This window comes from Falco cherrug, chromosome 5 (assembly GCF_023634085.1).
Source record: "Falco cherrug isolate bFalChe1 chromosome 5, bFalChe1.pri, whole genome shotgun sequence".
Lineage (NCBI taxonomy): Eukaryota > Metazoa > Chordata > Aves > Falconiformes > Falconidae > Falco > Falco cherrug.
Window position 1 is genome coordinate 12,517,954 of NC_073701.1, and position 25,062 is coordinate 12,543,015.

The window sequence follows — 25,062 nt, forward strand, 5'->3', positions numbered from 1 at the left end:
GATGTGCCTGCACATCAGGTGCATGCGTACATGCTCGCTCCTGCCTCCTTCCTTTCCCTTTTCCCCAAGTCCTGCCATCCTCTCTATCCTTTACCCCATTGGCCATGGCTGCTGAGCAGGCTCTGCCTTGGTGAACACCATGCTTCTCGGAGAGGTGTCTGAGAAAAGGCTGCCTGAGCTGCCCTGGCAGCTCCAGCCCTTCAGGTGATGCTCGGCCACTGGCAGTTTGGTGCTGCCACCGTGACAGCCGAAGAAGACACCATGCTACAGCAGTGCTGGAGACGGAAAGTATCTGGCAGCTTGACAGTCAAAATGGCAGCTACACCACGCTTAGGGTTGACTTTGGAAACCTGTAATGAAATGGATGGAGACTCGACCTGGCACCAGAGCAAGGAGAAGTATTTCCACTCCTTCCATCATTTTAGGACAGGTGATGGATGGGTTTCATTGAGCCAACTGCCATGTACCTCCTGGTCTGCCAAGGCCCCAGAGGTTCCAGAAATTCAGGAGGAAGATCATGGATTATCTAAGGAAGAAATGGAAAACGCTGCAGGATTTGCCTGATCGGTATCAACAAATCTCTCCGCACTCCCTCATAACTCCTCATTGCCAACAGATTGTTTCAGTGAGATATCCAACACAACAATGAGGTTAATGAGGGTGTGGGAAAATAACAGAAGGTTGGCAAGGAGGATGATAAATACACTCAAGTGACCTGCAGCTGAGGTGTAGAAAAACACACGTATCATCCTGTTGTTTAGCCTTGTATGTTGGACAAGTAGAACATCCGCGTTGCGGTAACATAAGCCTGTGGTAGAGGCACCCTATCAAATAGGCTTGAGATTCCTGTCCTGCTGTGGGAAAGAGCAAAGCACAGTGGTAAACTACGCCTGCACAAATCCCTGAAATACACGTGGAAACAGCAGGTTTGATGATCCTCTGGCACGGACTGAGCTCTGTGGTGCCTGCACCCCTGCTTGTGTGCCTCTGTCTGGGTGCTGCTTTGGAGATCCCCCAGTTAGTGGACTAACGAGAATAAATTTACTCTTTGCATTTCATCTGTGGGTTTGCAGTTGTTCCTGCATCCTGCCTGTGCTGGCTCATACAGAGGAGTGAGGAAATTTTAGAACTAAACCAAGCAACGCTACTCAAATAAAGGCATCTGGAAGAGACACGCTTTAATGTGGAAACAGCCGGTGACTGCCCCTGGAGACACCCCTGTAACCCAGAAAGGTTGGTTAGGTGCTGAGGATGCCAACCACTGCTCCTGGAGCTTCATACAGCTCTCAAGACACCCCTGTAACCCAGAAAGGTTGGTTAGGTGCCGAGGATGCCAACCACTGCTCCTGGAGCTTCATACAGCTCTCAAGACACCCCTGTAACCCAGAAAGGTTGGTTAGGTGCCGAGGATGCCAACCACTGCTCCTGCATGGGTAGGCATGCATGTCCCTGAGCATGTATATAAGCAAGGAAACCAGAGTGCAGATGTGGGCTGAAGCTGGCAGAAGTTATTAGGGCAGGGTCGGCACTCAGCAAACAAAACCTCCTGATTCACAAACACACCTCAACCCTGTCCGCAAGAGAGCAGTTCTGGGAAAGAGGACTCCTGGATCTCCAGCCCATCCACCCCTTAGTCTTAAATGTTTTCTGTGTAAGAACACAACACAGCAGCAACCATTAAACATTTTTTTTCCATTAAGCAGACACCCCTTAAGTGGAAATTCCATCGCTGTCATTTACTTTTGGTATTAAGTGGCTTTCACCTGGGAATTACTACTACAAATTGTCAAATTACATACCCCCTTTTTATTTCAGCAGAAAGTTCGATTTTTGGTTAAACATATTTTAAAAATTTCCAGCGGAGGGGTGGGGGTCAGTGAGAAGCAAAGACACACACTGCTTGAACCTATTTTTCAGCCAGCCTCCCGGAGGTGATAGCGAGCTGGCTACCACCCATAATTGGACTTAAGAGTTTCCATATGCCCAGTTAAGAACCCCCCTAATTTTTTCAGTCTCCTCTACTGAACCAGTTTGACTTCAGAATTAATTGACATTGATTTAGGAGTTGGTTTTCCAAGGTGTTGAACACACGCCATCGATTTTAGCTGAAATTCTGAGCGCTCAGCCTTTCTCAATATCAGATCCTTCCTGTTTAAAAGAACAAAAAGCAGATTTGAAGTTTATTGAAACCAGACCCATACACTCAAAGGAAGGGTTATTAGCCCCCTAAGTGATTCTGTAAGTTAATATGTCTTTATTAGTTGGCTCTTTTCAACCTAGCGAGTGTTGTGGAATAGGCCATTATAAATTACATAAGCTTTATTTGAACTGGCTTCTAGTAAAACATAACACACCTACTGGAAGATTGTTATATAAATGTCACCTTCTGGTAAGCAGCCTGAACTAAAATACAGATTTATTCTGCACTACTGCTAACACACACAAAGTTGTCTTTTAGTTTTCCCATGCAACCAGTCCCCGGATAAAATTCAGGTGTGGCACAGACAGCAGTAATTCCTTTGTGTCCAGCATCTCAACCATTTTAGAACAGCTCTTGATTTGTTCCTCCATTTGCAAGGGAATAGAAAAAAAATAAATTACATCATCAAATAATTTAATTTGTCCTTGTCTCATGCCTGGCCAGACACTAGCTTTTTCACTGCATGTACAAGAGTGAGAGACGCTTTTGTTTCCATGGTTTGGGGAGGAGGGACTGATCAAGGACTTTAATCTTTTTGAGACTATGTAGAATTACAGAGCAGAGGCCACATACAGATGGGTGTAATTATTTATCTTATTTCAGAGGCACTAGAGCATTCCTCCTCAGCCCTGGAGATTTACCATCTCCAGTGCCGTACATACTCTGCAGAATACTCTGCAGAGTACCTCTCTGTATTGATCCAAATACAGAAAGGAAAATGATTAAATGATATCCAGAGTTAGCGAGCTTTCAGGTTATTTGCCAGTTAGCTGTACCTGCAGCAGGAGTAGGCCTGATTTTCTTACCAACCCACAGCACTGCCTGGATCTGATCTGCCATCAGGCTTTCTGCAGACTTTGAAACAGCTCTTGACACGTTATTCACTTGGTCTTTCATATTAATCCAGGACATCTTTCTCATAATGAAGTCTTGAGGTTGTATACTTTTTTCCTTAAGAAGGAGGACGTTGGGGATGTGGCCCTTGGCCCTCATACCAGGAGCTGCACTGCCAGCACCAGCCTATGGCACAAAGCATCAAGTTTTCAGAGCTCAACCACGCATAATCTTAGGACGCCAGCGGAAGGCAGCCACCACCTCAGCACAAGCCAGAAAACAGTCAGATAGACATATAAAGAGCAGTTTCAAAATATTTCAAGAGAGGATGATGCAGTACAAGGTGGCTCTGGAGCCTACAACAGCACCTTTCTAAGCCCCACCTGAGAGGTCCCATCCTGGGTGCGATGGCAGACACGCTGCCTTTCCACTACTGCTCCACACCACTGTTCATCACCCCCGTGCAGGGGCTGCCACCTGTATATGCCAACACTAGCCAGCTTCTGACAGCCAGGCAATGTTTTTGATGGCCAAGTCACCTAGCTGTGTCTTCAAAGACCAGTTCCTGCTTGTTGATCATGTTAACTGTCATGAGAAATTCCTATCAAGGTATCAAAGCATTTGTAGTTTTGTCTTCAAGGGAAATAATAATCTCTTTCCCCCATTAGAGAAAATCTTTTCACACCAGTAAACACCTTTGAAATATATTTGAGTATTGTATTTCAGGTATTTGAGGAATACATGAACAAAACATGGATGTTCTGCATGAGAAAGGACACAAGAGGAACATCTTTGATTGAAAAAGACCCTTTCGGCAGTCTACCAAAACTCTCTGCAGATTTAGCGCAGTGGCAAAAGTGTAAAGGATGTACTTAGTGCAGTGGCTTTTGCAGTATGAGCAGAGCGTGCATGGGATGTACGATACCACCAACCTCGCACAGATCCAGCTCACACTGCACATACGCAGAGGCAAATTCGGTGCAACTTCATCATTAGCATGCAGAAAGCTTCCTGGGAGGTGCTGCCTCTCTTTAGTCTTCCCAGGTAATGTCCTGCTTGGCGAAGGGAGAAACAATGATCTGTACAGAGAAAAAACTCCTCACAGAGACCAACTACCCACCCACCACGCTGATCTAGAAATAAGAGCATTCCTCACCCTTTACAAAGCACTCTCTGTAACTTGTTCCTTGCATCCAGTATTTTTCCCTGCAACTTGCTTGTGATTGCAAGACCAGTAGCATTCTCACCTTAGTTCTCAGGGTGGCTTTCTTCTAAATTTCCCTAAAATCACACTTTATTTCTCATGGCTTTTAACTTAAAATAACAATCCTCCGGTTTAAAAGAAACATAAGAGCATAACTTCATTTGGACATCCTATTCACAGGTGTCTCTTAGGAGGCACCTGTAAAGTGCTTCCATGGTGCCAAACCTTCTGCCATACACTTGCAGCAGGAGAGTTTATGCCAAGAGGCTACGATCATAATTAAATTTATGCACAATCTTTAGATGGTAAAAGTCTGACCTTTAAAACTGACAGAATATGAGAATTTTTTCCAAATATTATAGAAGCACAGGCTGTGTAAGAAATGACTGGCAATGCTCCTATTTCCAAGCCAAAGTCATCAAAATTGAATACTAGGGTTTCAAGTTCACCTGACTACTTTTACCATTCACATACTCAGTTTTAATTAAGGCTACTTTCAGAAACCACTTTCTCAGTTTAGGTATTTTAAAAGAGTATCTCAGAAGAGCTGGTTGAGGAAATAATCTATTTTTCCTTTGTTGAGAAACTTCCCATGTGCATACATGTATAAAACTCCTTGAAGAAAAAGGTTTTTCATTTATCAGCATAACACAGCTGCAAATTTTGAAATTCCAGCGTAAGTGAGCTGCTGATTTCAGCTTTACAGAGCGATCTCCAGACTCTTCAATCACTCTGGTTACACAGAATTCTTCTCTCTTAGATGGACTCCGGTCAAAAGTGATCCAAAATGTAAAACTGGAACCAAGAATCCTTCAGACGCTTGGATACACACAAGCTCATTTTGGGACTTACCACCAGCCTGGTTTGCTGGGGAACCAGGACTTACGCAATTGTGTTTGCAGTCAGTCAGCATCAGCAACTTACAAGACCCTTTGCCAACTCCAACTCAGTTTGAAAGGGAAGTCACAAAGCTAATGCAGTTTGGACAACTAACAAATCCAGGGCTAACTGGACTAACTTATCCACTTGAAGTGAAAGCAAAAGAGACCTCCATCGCTCTGTACTCCGAGAGCAGTGCACCAGCCCGCCAGCGCATGTCCTTGCTCACCAGTCGATTTGCAAGCATCCCTGAAGGTCAGCCACAGCCTAGCTGTCCCCTGCCCATCAGCAGGGTTCTGGGAGTCACAAATGGGGCAGCTGCAGTTACTGAGTGAAGGAAAAGGAACAGTAAGGCAAAAATCACAATGGAAATCAGACCACAGGGACTTCATCAGACAAAAACCCTTCCCATGAGATTTTAACATGCAAACACTTCTGTGATTTCCATGTATGAAAGCAGCACAACAGAATATATTAGCATTATTAAAACTAAAATAGAAGTAAAAACCCAAGTCTGCTATATATTAATTCTTCATCCAAACACTGGAGCAAAACAAAAGGATACTAGTGATGCTAGCTATGAGCTTCTGTATCATTTCAGTGTATGGTTACAAGTGATCAGGTTGGAGCAGTTTAAAAAGTTTCTGCTTTTCAGATAAGAAACAAAAACTAACTCAAAATAGGTCCAGTCCAATCGAAGCCAAAGGAAAATGAGTTTGTGAAAACAATCCTTCAGTGGCCCCAGCAATATAAAAAATACTTTCTGACACAGGTAACAATATTTTAATCTTCAAAGGAGGGAGCTAAAGTGACAAATCTCTATAAAACAATTTGGAATAGAAAAGCTGGTGTGCAGGTAGGAAGAGAGCTTGAAACCCTAGGTTAACTGTTTAATGAAAAACAACTCAAGTTACATTTTTCTTTGGAGGGCAGAAGAAGAGTTTGCAGGGGGTCCAGGCTTCCAAATGTCACCTACCCAGAGGACAAATGATTGCTGCCAAGCACAGGCCCCACACTATTTTTTTCTTGTAGCCTGATCACTACAAAAGAAACACTACTAGGAGTTTTCCCTGTTCCTTGCTATAGTAAAGTTGTGACCATAAAAGCTTGTGTTCCTTGGAAGGCTAGCAGTCAGCTCCCCACAACAGAAAATAAAACTGGAGTGCATCAGTATTCATCCTCCATTGTAATCTTACCATCTCCATGTAGAGCTTCAAATCAAGCATGATAGAAAAATAGCATACATAGAAGAAATTACACTTAGAAGCATCCTTGATAATCTCTGCACTTCTCTCCAACCTGTTTAATTAACCTGAAACTGCTACTTTATAAAATTCTCGCTGATGTCTGAAAACAGTTATATACTAATGAAGATGGGGAAAAAGTTTTTATAGTAACAAAGAAAATAATTTTAATCCATATTAACAGGTGATCTTTAAAGTTACAGCGGATGGTAGTACTTCTGCCAGACCAAGGCAAAGCTGTGGCACAATCAAACAGGCACATTTGTTTTGATTGTGTGTCTTATTCATGCAAAGAGCATGATTCAGAAAAAAATGCAAGGTAAATACAAGCAGTCACAAGGGGCCATTCATCATTCTGCCTACGTATTTTTATTAATACATCCACAGAACTGCAATTGTGCTCGTTCCGCAAGAAACCCATGGCAGAGGATTAAAACAGACAACCTTCATCATCATTCCCTAGCTGTCAGCCAGCCTTTTTTATCTGCCAGCACATGCAGACAGTATCAGCTTAATTAACAATGCCGCTCCTTCAGTGGCATTGGATTGAAAAGATGACAACATTAAGTAGAGCTACTGCAAAAAGACACAAGATTATGTAAATCCCAAAAGCTGAAGTAGTTAATTGGCTGTTTCTCAAACACCCGCAGCAATCCACTTTGGTTCCATTGATATACTAGTAATTAAAAAGCTAATTACTATTTTATTTTGGAAGGCGAGAAACCCTAAGAACGAAGTCACAAGAAATGCAGCTTGCTGAAGTGAGAATGGTAACGCTCTCTGTTCTCATCCACAGATCCCTGCAGTGTAAGCAAGCTAGAGTTTTCTGAAGGTTTGCACAAATACTTGTCACAAGAGTAATTAGCTGATCAGAAATCTAGGTGATACCTCCTTCTCCTTTCTCTGTCTGAGATCCCTGACAGGTTTCTAGGTTTAAATGGAAAGCTAACACTGTTATCCTATGTACTCTGACGAAACCTTACCTGGCTAATGCTTGTGAGATAAAGGCCTTTGGGCCAAAACTTTCTCACAAATTAATTCCCCCCTAGCTCGATAAGAGTGTTTCGGGTCCCTAAACCCAAGCTGAACTTACCCCTTTGTCTGAAAACACTGTTGCTGGTGAACATGCTGGACAACCTGGAATTTTACAGAAGTTAAATTTTACAAGTAACAATAATCTAAACCTCAGTGTTTCCAAGTGAAAAAAACCCCAACACAACAAACCAGACTTAAAACATTGTGAGTAGCAGAACTGTTTCTACACATGCTTAACACCTACAACTGAACAACATCATCGTTGCCACCTGCTGCTGCTGTCTGCTAACAGTTTTCCTCCTGATCATACAGCTGAACAGAAGAATGTTTGAACAAGCAAAAAACCACTCTGGGGCGAGCAGATAGCAGCACTGCTTCCGCTAGGCTGAGAAACAAGTGGGACCTGAGCTACAAAGGGTGATACTATCAAGAGCTTGCAGTGCAGAAGGGGTATTTAACGTTACTGAAAGCTTAAAATGCAGAAGGTGTATTCAGTGTGAGTCAGTGGGTGAGGTACAGCATGCGTGCAGAGGCACAGAGAAACAGCAGAATAACTAACTCAAGCTTGTATGTAGTCCTCTGGAAAGGGAACCCTTGACAGCTTTAGAAAACAGCTGCCAGGCCACTTGGGGAAGAAAGGAGATTCACAGAAGACTCTCTTTCTGTAGGGAAAGAGGAATGCATACTGAAAAGTACATTTCAACAGGGAGAGGAAAGAAAAAGCCCAGAAATGCAAAACAGAAAACACTGACCTAGCAACACGGCAGGATCTATGTTCCATAGTGAGTAGGAACAAATTGTTCTTACACCAGCAGGCATTCAGAGCATGCCACATTAAGGAGATGCTGAAGTTGGAGGACACTGCTGGTATGCCCTACCACAGGAATATGCAGCAGTGCTGTCACCAGCACTGTATAAATTCATCAAAATATATTTTGAAAGTTGCCATGAGAAAGATGGTACGGAAAAAAGTCACCTTTCATTGCAAGCTACTTCTATTCACATTGAAAACAGTCCCTGAAAACACACATTTTATAATCCACTTATTCATGTATTTATTTCATCATCAGAATACCTATCAGCTGCAGCATAGTTAGGAACGTCACCATTGCCCACCCTAACATACAGAGATCATACACAAGAATTGCTTGAAGCAGCAGTTACCAGCATTGATTAAGCCAGTTGTGAATTACAGGCAGACACAAAAAAGGAGGGCTAACTTTGCACTACTTAAAGAAGCAAAGTTTCCACATCCCAAGTGCTTTTTATGGAGGAAAAAAGAAAGCAAGAGTCATTTGTCTAGGTTTTTTTAAGTTGCTTTTTTAATGAAGTGTTGCTGAAAATCATTAGCTGAACAACAGCATTTTCTAGTTACAATTTAAAGTAAGATAAAGAAAACACAAATAATGGTATAAATAATATCAAGCACCAGCTTTTGCAGAAATTACTTAAGGCAACGGCAAAACTGGCACTAAAAATTCTACTTCTTTAGCCACATACACAAATCTACACATTCCATAAATATAGCATCAGTTGAATTTTAGTCCACTGATGCACTACTCGTTACGGGATACCTCAGATTTTACTGTGGAGTAGAAGCTTCTGTTTTCTCACACAAATTCACAACAGTCATACAAGAAATTCAGTTATTGACATAACTTACACAGAAATTAATGCTCAGTGGTACTAATAGCAGGACACTTAGAAGCTGGTGTTTTGACTTGCCTACCTACAACAGGGATTTTTACATCAGCTGATCCTGTGTCACTCATGCTGTAACTCTTCAGCATAACTAAGACTAGGGTTCTTATTTCAGCTTTTCCTCCGATTCCTCTGCATTTTTAGACTAGTCTCAAACATTTGGTCCTTACATTAACAGTAGTTTTATAGCTAATTGTAGAGATTATGATTTCTTGGAAAGTAGCAAATGGAGCTATGATACCAAATCTCCACCTCTTCGTGGGATGCCAGCAAGAACTAGAATAATTAGTGATGTAGATTAATCTTCACCCTAAAAGGTAAATGGGAAAAAAAGGAAAAACAAGTCAGTCACAGACACTTTCGCAAAGCTAGCTGGGTTTCAGCTGTAAAGAAAGAGAAAAGCTTTCTGAAATTCATTTAATACATTAAAAACAGTTAATAATGTTAACAGTAAGTTAACAGTCTTTTGAAAAGCAGCTAGTGGAATATAGCTTCTTTGACAAACACTTACTATCAGATTATGAAAACAGGCTGATTTTATTTTTTTTACATAGAATTACAACATTTTCTCAGTTAAGTGACAACTCAAATGTATCCACTTCATTTTTCAGGATTCTATGCACAAAGCATACATATAGCATATAAACCCACAAGAATTATTGCATGTTTTGTTATGAAGTTTCCACTATCTGGTAAATGCTTAGGTTACACTCTCCAAAAGGATTAGTGTAACTGTACACTGCTTGTGCCATCAGCACGGAGTTCAGTCTTATTACACCTTACTGTAACACAGTTTTAGCGTTGTCGTAAACACCAATTACTACAGACAACATTTTTTGAAGACTATGGATAGTTTCCAAGAGATACCCACCTTTAGCTGGGCAAAGGTTCTAGCTGACAATTAGATTTCCATGGCAAGTGGGAAAATGAAGCATTTCCAGGCTTTTTTCCTTTCTTCGATGTTTGAGAGAAAGAACCAGCTGCACACACTCACTGCAGGAGAAATGAGTGGAAGGCTGTGCCCATCTTACACAGAGGGAGGATAAGACTAAACTATCCTCCATTATTCAGGGTACTATATGAAACTCCTGGCCAGAGAACCTGCCTGTATCACTTCTAGGAGCGACCTCAGTGGACGTGAAGGCTGTAAGCATCAAAGTAGCAAATTAATCACAAATATTTCTTAGTTTTCAAGAGGAACTGCAAAACTTCAAACTCCAAAATAAAGGACTCTGAGATCCATCTAAGGCCACAACATTTATAACATAGCATAATCTGCCATGTGATGGAAGTCACAGATGCAAATGCTTGTTGCCGAGAAACCTACATTTCAAAATGAACTACAGGATTTGGAGAAGGTTGGAAACTTGCAGTTAGAGCCTCTAACTAGGTGTCATGCATATTTTGGCTTACAGGACAAACAAGGAAACCATTTAAGATGATGTAGGCTGTAACATGCCTCCTGTCCCATCTGCATGAAGCACAAAAAAACCTGTTACAACATGATTGCCACTATTTGTGCCACAGAGCTGGGCCCAGGCTTGCCAAACACAATCCTGTAACATCAACAGCTGGCTAAGCCAAGAAGCAGAAGCCACCATGACGGGGAACAGATGAAAACTGTTGCTCATCACAATGAGAAATTCCACCTCTCCATTTCCTCCATAAAAGAAAACGTAACTCCTGAGAAGCTTCTTGTTTGGCATCACAGAAAGTGAAACAAAGAAAGAGTGGAGGAGGAGAGCAAGTGAAGTATTTCTGGCGAGATGAGAGCTGTGTTTGCCACATTACCTAGTGCTGAGTGGAACTGTTCTGGTCACACAACTCTTCTGCACATTTTCTACATCCCCAGTTCAGAAAGACACAAAGTATAAACATAACATTTGAAATACACGTTTAATTACAATACATAGTTTACATCTGAAAGTAGATGCATAAGTCTAATTCTAACAAAAAATAATGTATTACACTTCTGACATGATTATGTTACACAATCCAACTGCAAGGTTCACAGACTATAGTTCTGGACATTTGGCCTAGGGTGGTTTTTCCTCCTCCAGAAAATTCAGAGAAAGGACACACAAGCATTCAACAGTGACAACTATCCCAAAACTTATGGGTTGGCTTTGTTCTATTTTTTAGGACAAACTGCAGTTCAGAGATTATAAGGAAGGGGGAAGGGGGGGGGCAACCCTTGTATCCTCCCCATCTCTGCTTCAGTGTTACTTAACCTTTCCTATTTTTCCATGTCTATGCAACATTACTATCAATTGCTAGCCAAGTACATGAGTGGAGGGTCTATAGAATAAACTTTAAACTATGCCTTAAAGATTAATATATGAGCACTCAGAATGGAATTCTGAAAACAACCGTGCTGTACACTGAAATATGGCACTATTATTTTCAGTGCTTTCAACTAACCTTGAATTGACATAAGCCTAAACAGACCCAATTAGCTCAAAAAGAAGGCAACATTCAGTCTAGCAAAGTCATTCATTATAATATTTATTCTATGAAACAAAGAAGAAAACATAATATTAAAAAATGTTCCATGCATTTCATAAAATACAGAGAAAGACATTATCACAAACAAAATGGAATAAGCAAGCAAAACCCCCACTGAAAATCATGAGAGCTCCACTCTCCACATTGCATCACATAAATGCAAAAAGCATATTCAGGAGAAAGAGCGGTTTAAGGAAAGCGACAAATTATCTGTCAATATCTGGGATGAGTAAATCAGCCTGCAAGACTTTTGTCATCACCTCTCATCATAAAAAAAAACAACCTGATGCAACTTGTTTTCTTTGCTACCTGTTTTTGGCATTATCTTTGGCTGGGAAACCAGGATAGCACAGCAGAATTCATATTAAGTTACATAGAAAGATACTAGGGCCCAAGGTGTAGGTAGATACAGAAAGATAGCAGAGCACAATTGGTGGGAGGAGATGGCAGTTGTTCCACTGCTGGAAGCAAGGTGGAGGGACATGCTTTGACTATCTTACCAGGAGCATGGGGGGCAGGAGATACATCCTGCAAAAGAAGTATGGACAAAAGCAGGGAATGTATCTAGTACCTCTCTCAAGAGTCCCAATCACATAAGAGACATGCTGCATTATAAAAGGATGCAGAGATCTTTATTTAGGTTACAAATTGCATTACTTTAAACTTACTTACTGAAAGCTTTTGAATCAGTCCCTTCTCCTCGACCTACGATACTCCATTTGGCTTTAGCCAAGCTGTTAAAAGATCCTCCTTTTGCTTTTACGTTACAGAACTTCACCGACTCCCATGACAGTTACCAACCACAAAGCCAGTGTAATTCTGGGCTCTGACACAAAAGCAGCCCCCGTCTCTTATTTGGAATGACCAAAAGCTGACATAGCTGTATTTGGGGAGGGTGGTGTAGAGAAAGGAAGAACAAGGCTCCACTCACACAAACACCTGTTACCCCAAAAGCCCCACTCCATGCAGGCTTACGAATACTGCAATCAAAGAGTTTCATGTGGGGAGGAGCAAAGAGAAGACAGCGGACTGGGATCCTTCCCCCTGCATCTGGGGATGCATCCACTTCTCTCACAACAGCATTCTTCTGCTAGCTACCAAGCTATTGCTGCTGCAGTGTAGAAGGTTCTGCATTGGCCTCCTGTGAATGATGCACCATGGAGGAAGACTGTTACAGTTACACATGTGGTTTTCACACTGTTTCCTAAAAACAGAAAGCTAGGAATTGCTGTTTTAAAAAATGTACAGTAAAGTGTAATTTAACCTGTAGCATGCAATATTACAAGATTAGAAGATGTAAGGTAATGAATTGCCCATGCTACACCTTAACTCTGTTCCTTTGCATGTACATATCAGGAATATGACTTTATATCACATGATCTTTTCACGTTTCAATTCCTAGAAGAAACTTATTACATTCCCTGGACAAGCACAAATGAGGCAGGAAGACGACTACAGGAAATCTCAAGTCAAGCATTTCTCCCTTTTGAGTGCTTGCTGCTAGAATAATGTTTTCTTGATGGAGTTTTAAAAATTCAATTATGTTTTATGTGCTCCATTTACCTTGCATTAGGAAAAAAAAAATGCTGTAAAAGATTAAGGTCTCGGGTCTTGACAGGTCACCACAGGCCTTGGTGAAACACAAGGATTGAGTCGTCTTTTAAAATAACCGTCCCGCTTCCTAGCTAGTGCGATTTCTGTGTTGTCCATGTAAACATTACACAGAGCCTTTGTACCACCCACTAAGCTCGCTACTTCAATCAACTATTTGTGCCCAAAAGCACATCCTTATGTTTCTTCCTACACCACAGCCACCCTCCTACACCACAAAAGATGTAATAAAATAGGAACTAACCATAAGCTGAATACTTACAGGGATTGCTGCTGTTTGCTTCTGTCTTCCCAGCCTTGGCAAGTTTGGTCGCGTTCTGCTGTGCTTTGCCTTGCTCCTCTCCAGTTAGCAGGGCTTTTATTTCAGAGGGGATTTTCCCTTGGTCCATCGCCATGCACCACTGCTTGTACTGAAACACGCAAACACATTAGGCATTAGCAAACAGCCAGGATCACATTAGCAGACAAAACAGAGCTGTAATCTTTACCTTCCGGTATATTCATTTAAGGTTTGAATTTACTGGGCTGAAGCCTCTTGCAAAACTGCAGAGCCCTAATGAGCTAAGCACGTGTCCATGGTTGCATACCTGCTTCAGTAAATCCTGTTTCAGTCAATAAACTGCTACTCAGTGGCAGTACTAGGCAGAATACTGTAATTATTAAACAACATGGAACACTTTGTGCATTTTCTCGCTGCTGGCATGCCAGAATACCGTTCCAGTTCATGGCCTTTTAAAAACAAATATTTCACATGACTCTCGGGCTGACTGACTATTAAGACGTCCTTTCTGATTGTGCAAGGCATGGCTACAGCACATGTGCCTTATTCCTAGTTCCCTCATTTTATATTCTTCATTGGCAAACCCTGAAGCACACCAACACACCTGTGGTCAGTTAGCTGACTTTCCACCCAATCCTAACCTTATTCACTTGTGGTGATTAGCCCTGACTATTTAAACAAACTTAATGCAAGGTCAACGCAATATCCTCAACTCCAGTGAAATTTCAACGGCATCTCAGTACCACCAAGGAGTCGAGTCTTTATTTGCAGATGAAACGTTCTTCTTCAGTTAATGCAGTTTATTTGGCCAAGATACCCACCTTATACGTGCTGGAACACAGGGCAGCTGTGCAACCATCTACACAGAGAACATCCTACAAGAATCAACCTCCCCAACAGAGACAAAGGTCTGTGGGAAGCAGTGACACACAGTGGATATATGTTCCCCTTGATATTTTAATACATCTCCACCCTCTACCTCTTTCTACCTCTGTCAGAGGTTTTCCAAAACAACCATTTCAGAGACAACAGGCTCCTATGCAATGGCATTTGCTCTGCTTGCTTCCAGTTCAAAACCAGCAGATAACTTGCAACATGAAGTTCATATTCAACACGCAAAGTAGGCAAACAGCTGAATGCATCTGTTACTGATGTTTTGATACCTTACAGCTAGCCAAGTCCCACTCTCAGTCACAGTGATTTCAAGAATCCATGAGGACAGGTCCCAAATAATACTGAGGGTTAAGTTAAAGGATAGTTTCTTACCATTTCAAGCTCTTCTCTGAGAGCACAGATGGCTCGCTCTCTGCTTGAAACCAGCTCTTCCAGGTACTGGTACCTCAGCTTCTTCCTGGCTCTGCACTCTCTGGCACTCTGACGACTTCTTTCAAGTTTTGCCTTCAAGTCTATTTTGGCTGGTTTACGACCTCGCTTGCCTGGTTTCTTTACCTTGCCTCCAACCACCTGGAAAGCAAGGGTACAGTAAAGATCCTATTCTGCAAAATTAATGCTATAACCATGTCATTGTGCCTACCAGGTATCTCAAGCAGATAATCTTGCATATACTTTCACTGATTCTGGAGCCACAGAAGAAATATGGGGGGTGATGTATGAAGTCTTCAGTGAAAGCATCAAAAACAAAAGAGAGGGATATGATTTCATAGTGAAGTCAGTGCTTAAGCAGTCCTATTGTAAATGCTACTAATCTGGTTTGGAGGAGCTCCACAGAATGGTCGAGGTTGGCAGGGATTTCTGGAAGTCACCTGGTCCACCCTCCACTGCTCAAGTAGGGTCACCTAGAGCTGGCTGCCCAGGACTGTGTCCAGAAGGCTTTTCAATATCTCAGAGGAGGGAGACTCCACAAGCCCTTGGACAACCTCTACCAGTGCTCAGTCAGCTTCACAGTAAAAAAAACATTTCCTGATATTCAGATGGACCCTCCTGTATTCCAGTCTGTACCCAGTGCCTCTGGTCCTGGCAATGGATACCACTGAAGAGAGCCTGTCTCAGTCTTCTTTACACCCTCCCCTACAAATACAGGTATTTGTACACACTGATGAGATCTCCTGAGCCTTCTCCTCTCCAGACTAGACTATCCCAGCCTTCTCAGCCTTTCTTCATAGAAAAGATGCTCTAGTCCCTTCTTCATCTTAGTGGCCTGTTGCTGGACTCTCTCCAGTGCCTCCATTTCTCTCTTGTAGTGTGTCTGGTTCTGGCCTCCCCAGTACTTCAGCTATCTAGGAGGATATCTGGGACATTGAGAGGACCAAGATGACAGTCAACTTGTAGTGAAACTGGTTTTATACTAACAACAACCCCTGCCCTAATTCTTGCCAGCCCTAGAAATATTATATTATGGAGTTAAACACTGATTTGGAATAAAAAAAAAATAATTGATTTATATCAACGGCATCCAAAATTTAGTTTGCTGTAATAAAATGAGCAGGTTCAGCCTACTGTAAAGATGCAACTTGTCGGAATTATTCACTAGCCATCTGAGCTTCTTCAGTCCCAATTTCTTTCAAAGGAATCTTCTGAGGACTTTTACTAAACAGGGAACTCAGTTACACCGAGTCCTACCTCTGCTGCTTCTGCTCCAGCTATACCTAACCACTCTGGCCATGTTTACCTTCAAAACATGATTACACAATCTGGAAAACTGTTTCCTTGCATCTCCTCATGCAACCTATGCTGATGTTCAACTCTCCCTGTGCCTAATTTACATCTCCTTTGCAGAAATGTAACCCCCTAGTTTCTTTTCCTATGAAGTGCAGGTTTTGCAATAATTTTCCCCTCTTTGTGTGTCTTTTTTTTAAAAAAAAGAAACAGATCTGAAAGCTTCTCTCACTACAAATAAATAATAAAAAAAAAAAGGAATAGTTTCCTCAATGTTTACTCTGTGCTTCCCAACCCAAATATTTTACTCTTAACATGAGAGCATGGCACAAGAAAGCCTTAAACATAGCCTGAAACTCAGCATGCTGGTGTATCGCCCTGTAAGCATTACATCAGCCACACACCCCATCTCCCCTCTGAAGTGAGGATTTCTCTTTATTTGCATTCTGACCACACTGTTTGAATGGAGGGGGTGTGGAGAAACACACCTAACACACACACCTACATACAAGAATTTTTACTGCTGGCTTAGTGTTTCACTATACTGTATGTAGATGCGACTTTCTAACAGACACTGTTCAAACTAGAGTTCATCATAAAAAAGGCACTTTTTACTGTGTGATGCTACCAAGTAAGTCAGCTTTGACAATCAAAGCCACTTGTTCTACAAACTTAGCAGGCTGCTAAAAACAGTAACATAGTGAATTGATGTGCTAGAATGAAGGAAAAAAAAAGATCATACAATTGAGCCATTTTTTTCCCTTGGAAAGTGAGTCAATAATCACATGCCAACATAATCTTACCCTCTCTATATTGCCCCTCCTAGTTTATTCAGGTGTAGCTGCCTACCATAAGCAAACTGAGGAGCAGAAAGTACTTAATGGACATCTAGTGATAATGAAATGAAATGAGCACAATATAGTTAGAACAGCAAAGAAAAAAATATCAAGCTCTCTTACATTTGAACTGCTTAATACAGTTTGAGTAATCCACTCGCTCCACCAAGGTGGCCTCCGTATGATCTTCTTGTTCAGACCCTATATTCACCAAGGCAGGATAAAACCAACCAGCCATGGCCAAGAGGGAAATAAGCTCCGAAGAAAGGAAAGTGCCTGTCCCCTTGCAGGCATGACAAGCATAGCTCTGTCCTCCCATGGAACCACACTCATGTGTGCTGTGATTTAAACTCCTAGCTCAGCAGGAGTCAGAAATAAACATCGTCTCCCTAGGAGGGGATGTAGGCTCTCACAATTTGCTATTACTACTTGCACTTGAAAGATTTCTGAATATTACATTATACACTACAGCCAAAGTACTTCAGTTCTCAAAGACTTCTACCGCCTGAGACTTTTCTGTGCCAATGCAAGGTAGTTTGAAGTATACCTTTGACTTCAAGAGCTAGGTGAGGTCTTGTAGAGACATACACTCCAGCTCTCTTAAAAAACCTTTGCAACTCCGTTCTGACCCTCTAGAAGAGTGACCTAGCTCTCAAGAACCCCAGCACACCACATACTGCTGCACCAAGACAAAATAACAGCTTGAGTCTTAGTCCTGCACAGGAGCATGTCACTGCCATCCTCTTTCACCAGAACATCAGGCAGGTGAATAGTTGCTACCACATTGTTTCTCACAACCAGCAAGTTAAAGCACGGGCAAAGAGCACCCAACCTTTCCACAGCCAGCATCTGGGGCAGGCACTGGCAATGAAAAGCACTCACAAGCAGCACAGCTTCACAGCAGTTAAATCCATCCAACACCACAACCTCACAAAATAATTTCTTTTTAAGGACCTGTTATTTTAAAGCATCTCATGTATGTTTATATGCAGCTGGTGCCTTTTTTTCAAGGTAGGGGGTCACATCAACACAGAAAACATACAAAGGGCGAGAAAGTCTATCTCTATGCCAGTAAGAAATCAAGTTGAGCTTACAAAAACTCTTGAGTTTAAAAGTGTATTTTTACAGACAAATCTAGTGATGTGGACATAAACCTGTTAAAGGCACTTTGTAATCTGTAAGGAAACTAGACGCTGGTGTAGACTGCTCTGCACATTGCAAATGCACCCTGGATCCACCATTATCAATTAGTCACTCTAGAGAGCTTTCTACAGATTGGTATGCTAATTGCTCTCTCTCCCCCAAGATCTTTTACCACTGCAGCAGCCCTGCACGCAAGCTCTCTTATGGGAGGAAAATGGCTTGTACCTCTTGGGTCATTGCTTTCTAATGCTCTAACCACCAGGACTATGGAAATAATGAAAAGCTTCCTTCCCTTTTAACTCAGACTTTAAGTGCTAAGACTCTAATAATCTGCCTTCACACCATCCCAAAAGGCTCATACTGTCTTTGTGGCTTCTGAAGTGGAGTGCACCATACAGTTAGGCATCACCCTGCACAGCTAGTTTGGTAAGCAATTTAATCGAATCCTGCATCCTTAAAAGTTTTTCCTCACCAATATTTACAAGCTCCTTCTGTAACCTCAAGCAACCCAGCTGGGGAAAAAAAAAGGCCTGATAAATCCTTTGCCACTGTCATGTTTCAACGCCAGCTGGCAGCTAAGTACCAAGCAGCCACTTGCTAACTACCCCCACCCTGCAGGCAGGATAGGGAGGAGAACTGGAAAAAGGTAGAACTCATGAGGTGAAACAAAAACAATTTAATAACTGAAACAAAATAACAATGACAATTGCCATGAAAAGGAGAGAGAGGGAGAAAGGAATAGAACCCAAAAGCGGGGAAAAAACCAAAACTCAAGTGATGCACAATACAGTTGCTCACTCCTCGCTGATCGATGCCAGTCCCCAAGCAGCAATTGGCAGGCATCAGCCAACTCCCCCCAGTTTATATACTCAGTGTGACATTCTATGGTATGGAACATCCCTTTGACTAGTTCAGGTCGGCTGTCCTTGCTGTGTGCCCTCCCAGCTTCTTGTGCCCTTCCAGCCTTCTTGCCGGCCGGGCCTAAAAACCTGAAAAGTCCTTGACTTACTATAAACAGTACTTAGCAATAACTAAAAACATCAGTCTTTTATCAACATTATTCTCATATTAAATCCAAAACACAGCACTACACCAGCTACCAAGAAGAAAATCAACTCTATGCCAGCTGAAACCAGGACAGCCACCATCCCACATTATCTGCCTGGCTTCTAGTCATGTTTGCCTACTCAGTTGCTATGCTGATGTGACAGAAAGAAGACAAAGCAGAAGTGCTAGCTGATGTTGAACATGGCAGCAGACCAAGAAAAGAAACAAGCAAGCAAACACTTTTTAATTCCCTTTGTATTCCTCCAGAACTTATAAAGGGATGTGATCTATTAGCATTCAGCAGTAGGGATTTGGTTTTTTTCAGGAAGTCATATTTAATCAAGACCCAGAACAATATTAATCATAAAATGTGTCATAGAAATATTAATTATGACATGCATTTGTCAGAAATCTGACCAAGCTCCTATTTCAGTTCACTCAGACTTCAGAAAATAGAAGAACATAACTCCTTCCCTTTTTAATACAGTACTTAGATCTTTAACATCATTCTTGCCTGACATCAGTGTTCAAGTACAAAATTATTTGATCTGGAATTGGAAATAGCTGCAGTTACTTGCCCTGATGTATAAAAAGCCCTCAGATTAGAGGGATTCAGTAGTTCTCTACAAAAACACTACCAGATTGTGTGATGGAGAGGACCTCCTTAGGAAGGAGACACATATATAATACTGCTACCAGGATTCACATCACAAGGAACTGAGCCACTCAGAAGACTGTGATAAAGGTGGCCTCACTGTGACATCTGCAGGTTTTGATCAACTTGGAAGATTAAAATAAGACTATCTGAAGCACAGTTCACCACTACTGATCATCATCAACGCTGATCGCATTGACCAGTTCAGAATCCAGCAGCTCTCAGTTCATTTACTGACACAAGTAGCTCTCAAGTGCTCCATCAACCAGTACCCAAGATCCAGCTCAAGGAACCATCTTGAGCAGACTCTTGGTTACATTAGTGGCTGAAGGTACAGGTATGCAGAATTTAACTTAGCATGGAGCTGACTATCATCTACAGAATTGATATAAAACTATAAAAGTGATTAGCAAAAAATAAAGCCCAAGTTCTGCATTTATTACAGTAGAGGAAGGAATTTGTTCACACTTGCATACATTTTCTCAAGATCAGTAATCAAATCAAGTTAGTCACAGGTCTCCTAATAAAAAGGAAGTTACCTTATCAGCTAAGCCACAGCATACCATTGACAGCAGCAGTATAAAACCCAGCTAGAAAATATATCAGTTATTCCTCCATTGAATGATATTTTATATGCTTCACACAGATTATTTAGTTAACTTTCACTGGAAGACAAAATGCCTTCAATAATGATCCAAAAATGCAAGCTATTATTTAGTGAACAAACATTTTCTAAGTCTTAAGCAGATATGTCAACAGAAATTAATCCTAAAACTCTAATCATATGAAGCGATTAATGTACCAAGAATGTAGTCTTCTTTACACATCTGTGCTAAAGATTATCTTTGCTGAAATGTCTATTTAAAAAAAACACACAAGCTAGGAATAAATATCAGGTTTTCATGAAGTGTTACACAGGCATCCACAAGTGCCTAAGTGTTAAGGTTCAGGGCAAGCATTGCTACTTAAGACTGTGCAGCAATCACCCAGATGCCACCTTACCACTCAACCGGCAAGAGTCCTCCTCTTCCACCAGGAAGGACTCACAGACTCATGTATGGAAGCACATCCACCAACATGCCACATGTGTTCTCCTGGCTTACACTAACAGAACCCAGGCGCGTCTTTAAACCTATCTCTGTTAGAGCTTGAAGCAGGCAACAGGGATAGTCAACTAACACTACCACATACATCCTCCCAGCTCACTGCAACAATGAAATAAAACTGTTCTAGCTGTTCTATAGGATTTAAGCTTATCCATTTTACTTCCTTATTGCAAATGTGAGGAAGCAGACATATCATCTGAGCGATGCTGAGCAGCAACTTGTTAAAACATTTGATGATGTGAAATTGCCCATCTCAAATTATAGCCAAAGCTATTTTATACTTCCAAGCAAGCAGTAATGAGAACACTTTACATTTGGACACTATCCTGGGTGGAAGACTCCTCCAGCACTGTGCAAACCTGCGTATTGTGAAAAAGCCCTGAAGGGTGAAAACATAGTAACCCACCTCCGTAACAACTGAGGTCATTATGAAAACACATCCTGTGCTTTGCTCTCCACACTAGCTCTCAGTCCCTGCTGTGGTGTTGAAAGCATTCCTCAGAGTGGATTCCAGGATTGCTGGGAGATTGTCCCTCTCTTTGTGGTCCTGGTCACCTACAACAGCAAGGGTCACAGGCAGAGATGTGCTAGAGGACATCTCATTAATAAAGACCCACCAAGCTCTCTATTTTAAGCACAAGATTTCACATCTGACTTGCTCCCACACTCCCTCCAAGGGACACCTGCACCCCCATAATTATGACTTGGGATCACACACAACTGGGTATTTGATGGTTCAAAGCTGGGCAGCGCAGAAAGCAGCACAACTCCTTGTGTGCTGCCTTTTGCTGTGGAATTTCCCTTCCCCTAACACCAAGTGCTCCCCCGAAATGGAAAGGCTGTATGAACACCAGAGCAAGACATTGACAGATGCTCAATCCATAAATATAAATGCTCCATACAAACTGTTTTCCTGAGGGCTTGCTTTTTCAAACTCGGTTAACACCTAGAAACACTCAGACCTCACCTATTTAAAGGCTTTTCTTTCACTTCACGCATTGCAAGTTTGTGGAAGTTTAGAAGTAGTGAGACCTCAAGACTAACATCCTTGCCCAAGGCCATGGGACCAGCCTGATGAAAAGCAAAAGATCTGAGCTGGAGACCTGGCTTTCGGCTTGGCTTTCGACAGCCACAGTGTCTGGGGGGATGAAAGTATAAAGGAATTTGCTTCTTCCATTTAGAGGATGCAGCTATTTACAAGCAAAAGAAAGCTGAGAACCAAGAACCAGTCTGTTCAAAATTGAGAAACTAACCTGGAATTAAAACAAGTATAAGAGATTGACATCTACTCTTTTAAAAATCTGAAGAGTGGACTGTTTCACTGTCATCAGAACTGGGTAACAAAAGGTTTTCTTAAGCCTGCTTTCTTACATTCCTTTGTATATCCAACACATAGTTGAGCAGCTGCCTTGAGGTAGGCAAGGCACTTTAAAAAGTTGTTGGGTGCACTTTACTAAATTTTCATTCCGATTCAGAAAAGTAATCAATTACTATGTTCCGCTGCCAAGATTAAGAATGACACATTCTACATTTTCTAGATCTCATGCTCAGATATGCTCTCTCTCCCTTTATTTCTTACTAATTCTTCCTGTTTTGAGGAATATGTTACAATTAACCTTTTTTCTAATGCTCTCTTAAATTGGGTAAGGCTATATTATAGTGCACTAAGAATTAGGGAAAACATTACAGCCTGCAAGCCCAACTCCACATTATGTCACACAGATGAAGGAAAACACTGAAATTGGGTGTATGCAGCTATAGAATGGTTACTTCACTGCTAATGCAATTCAGTTATCTCAGCTTTTGCAGGGAAACTCCTTTCACAGTCACACTTGTGCAATTTACAGATAAGACTGATCAGGCAGGCCAACCCTCTCAATAAGGGGGAAAACGTGACTCGGTGGAACTTTTAGAAGACCTCTAGGACATTCTGGCTCAAGCTGTAAGACCACTCTGGCTATAAAATGAAGTATAAATAGTGCTTGCCTCACCCTGGCTGAGCAACATGCAATGGGAAGAGCCCTCCTAAGAGAAATGGGATCTTTTAAATGGAGCCACCAAACCCTTAGGGCAACCTGCAGCCTCATGAACTTGTTCTGAAAGGAACCACAGCCCTTCAAAACAACTACAGCAAAGCCTTCCACAGCAGCAGGCACTTAATGACTAATATAATCTATTTTAAGTAGAACATATGAGGATCCCATACCACCCCATATTATTACCCAACAAAAAACCTGCTGAGATTACAAAGAGTTTTAAAGTTTTCCTTAGGTACAGCCGCACCCAGTTAGTTCAGGGCAAGACCCATTTCAATGCCACTGTTCTCACAAGTATTGCAGCAGTAAGTTTTAAATAAAAATGCCATACTAAAAAAACTTTAGTTGAGACTGAAGATAAGGAAAGTAAATATTCCAATCTGCCTTTTTTTTTTTTTCTATTCACTTGACATCAATTTTTCTAAGAGCAAAGACTTGTCTTACGGACTGGGTAAAAAAAATTTACTAAATGTGTCCAAAAAGGTTTCAGAAAAAAACCCACAGATTATCAGAACTCAAGACAACAAGAGACCAAAAATTTTAAAAATGAAAAATCCAAAAGTTATCTGTTACAAATAAGTTAATTCTGATACAGGAGAAACAAAGCATTCTTAACACTAAAGGAGATACAGATCAGCTAATACTGACGAACAATACATGCCTCTAGAATTACATCTTCTGGATTTTCTAAACTACTGCCCTTATTACATAAACTTTGATACAGTTCTCACAGTTGTGAGCATTTGGTTGATTTCAGTGATGCAGATTTCCCCCACCCTCCTTTGCAGATTTCAGACAAGACCTCGATAAAACCAAAAAGTATACATGTCGAATTGGCAAATCATCATAAACTTTTCATATACTTACAATCAATTCTGTAGACTCTTTGTACTGCCAAAGTATCAATCACTTCTAAGATTCTTATGTTTATTCCCTAAGAAATTACAAGTATTTTTCCCCTCTTTGAATTAAGGCAGATCAGCACAGGCATTGCAATTTTGTTTTAGTAAAATTTGAGTGGGAAGAAAACCAGGTAGCTTGAGAACATATAAGGTACCACAGGCACATGACGACAACATGACCAGTTTTAATATTCAAGCTAAGCTCATAATTTATTATGAGTCAGAAGACTGCTGCCTCACAGTGCACCTCAAGTGTGGTTTCACCTAGCTCACTCCTGGGAACTTAAGCTATCTCTAGCACAAAATCCAGGGTACTACCATAACCGCCACCCTAATGAGCTAAAATACCCAAACACAGTTGGGAGTTTCAATGCAAGACACTGCACTGAGCAGACACAGCAGTTATTTTCTCAGTCCTGTAGGTGCTGCTTTAGGGGCACCCTGGTGCAAGCAGGCAGAAGAGGTGTTCCTTGTGTACCTGCTGTTTTGCTCTACTTAAATGGAAGACCTGTACCTTCAGGGATGCCACTGTGCCATTCTCAAATGAAAATGCAGGAAGAATCAAAGCACCAACACCCATTACAAGGCTGCAACCCAAGCTCCTACCCTAGCACCTTACCACACGTCCACGCTGCCTATTTATCTAAGAAATTCAGGGTGCTACAGGAGCATGGCCCACCACACCACACCAGAGCACTGGTCTGTATCTGGCCTTTGGCCTGTGTCTGGAGCTTTAAGGAAAAACTTGAAGCAGCATCCAAGCACTGTGCTGCATTGGGGCAGCGGGATAGATTGGGGACAACCCCTCCTTCCTGCCGGCAGAAACCACAGGCCTTCCGGAGAAGATTTCAGAGAAGTTTACTTCCAAAGCCTTTAGCGGGAGCACTCACCTCACTCGCAGTTCCCTGTCTATTACCCGTGACGGGGCTTTGTGGGGGTTTACATCACACCGCTTGGAGCCTGAACCCACCGGCAGGAGGGCTCCCCGGCCTCCCCGCACCAAGGCGCCGCCTCACCGCCTGCCCTCGGCTCCACACTGAGCCCAGGCCCTGCCAGGCCCCGCAGCCCCTTACCTTGCTGTCATCCATGTGTGCCGCCAGCCCCACACGGGGAGCACACCGGAGCCGCCCGCCCCGACAGACACCAGCACTCACAGTCCCCCGGCGCGGCCCGCAGCCGCCGCCATGGCCCGCCGCCCTGTTTGTTTACAGCCGCCCGCCCCGCCCCG

The 25,062-nt window shown here is 42.1% G+C and overlaps 1 protein-coding gene across 8 annotated transcripts; it reads right to left on the reverse strand.

Annotated features, from left to right (window-relative positions):
• Window positions 1–1,783: 1,783 nt before the first annotated feature.
• Window positions 1,784–25,062, reverse strand: CREBL2 (cAMP responsive element binding protein like 2). 8 transcript variants are annotated; one of them, XM_055711717.1, is made up of 9 exons: window positions 24,908–25,057; window positions 14,760–14,957; window positions 13,476–13,623; window positions 9,969–10,090; window positions 5,683–9,407; window positions 5,347–5,435; window positions 3,967–4,086; window positions 3,007–3,220; window positions 1,784–2,148 (listed from the first exon to the last, which is right to left on the reverse strand). In XM_055711717.1, exons 1-4 carry the CDS (start codon window positions 24,920–24,922, stop codon window positions 9,999–10,001), a joined length of 453 nt encoding a protein of 150 aa, XP_055567692.1. In that variant the 5' UTR covers window positions 24,923–25,057; the 3' UTR covers window positions 1,784–2,148; window positions 3,007–3,220; window positions 3,967–4,086; window positions 5,347–5,435; window positions 5,683–9,407; window positions 9,969–9,998. The 8 variants fall into 8 exon arrangements, with proteins under 8 accessions (XP_055567692.1, XP_055567693.1, XP_027670792.1 ...); XM_055711718.1 differs by lacking the exons at window positions 3,967–4,086; window positions 5,347–5,435; window positions 5,683–9,407; window positions 9,969–10,090 and adding an exon at window positions 21,303–21,451 and having other exon boundaries at window positions 24,908–25,061; XM_014285677.3 differs by lacking the exons at window positions 1,784–2,148; window positions 3,007–3,220; window positions 3,967–4,086; window positions 5,347–5,435 and adding an exon at window positions 21,303–21,451 and having other exon boundaries at window positions 8,695–9,407; window positions 24,908–25,058.

Coding starts and splice junctions, on each gene's coding strand:
- CREBL2 (XM_014285677.3), bottom strand. CDS start 21,323: ATGACCTCAGTTGTTACGGAG. Junction 14,958..21,302: donor TGACCTCAGTTGTTACGGAG/GTGGGTTACTAT, acceptor CTTGCTTTCCAG/GTGGTTGGAGGCAAGGTAAA. Junction 10,091..13,475: donor AGCAAACAGCAGCAATCCCT/GTAAGTATTCAG, acceptor TTTCTCCTGCAG/TGAGTGTGTGCAGCTGGTTC.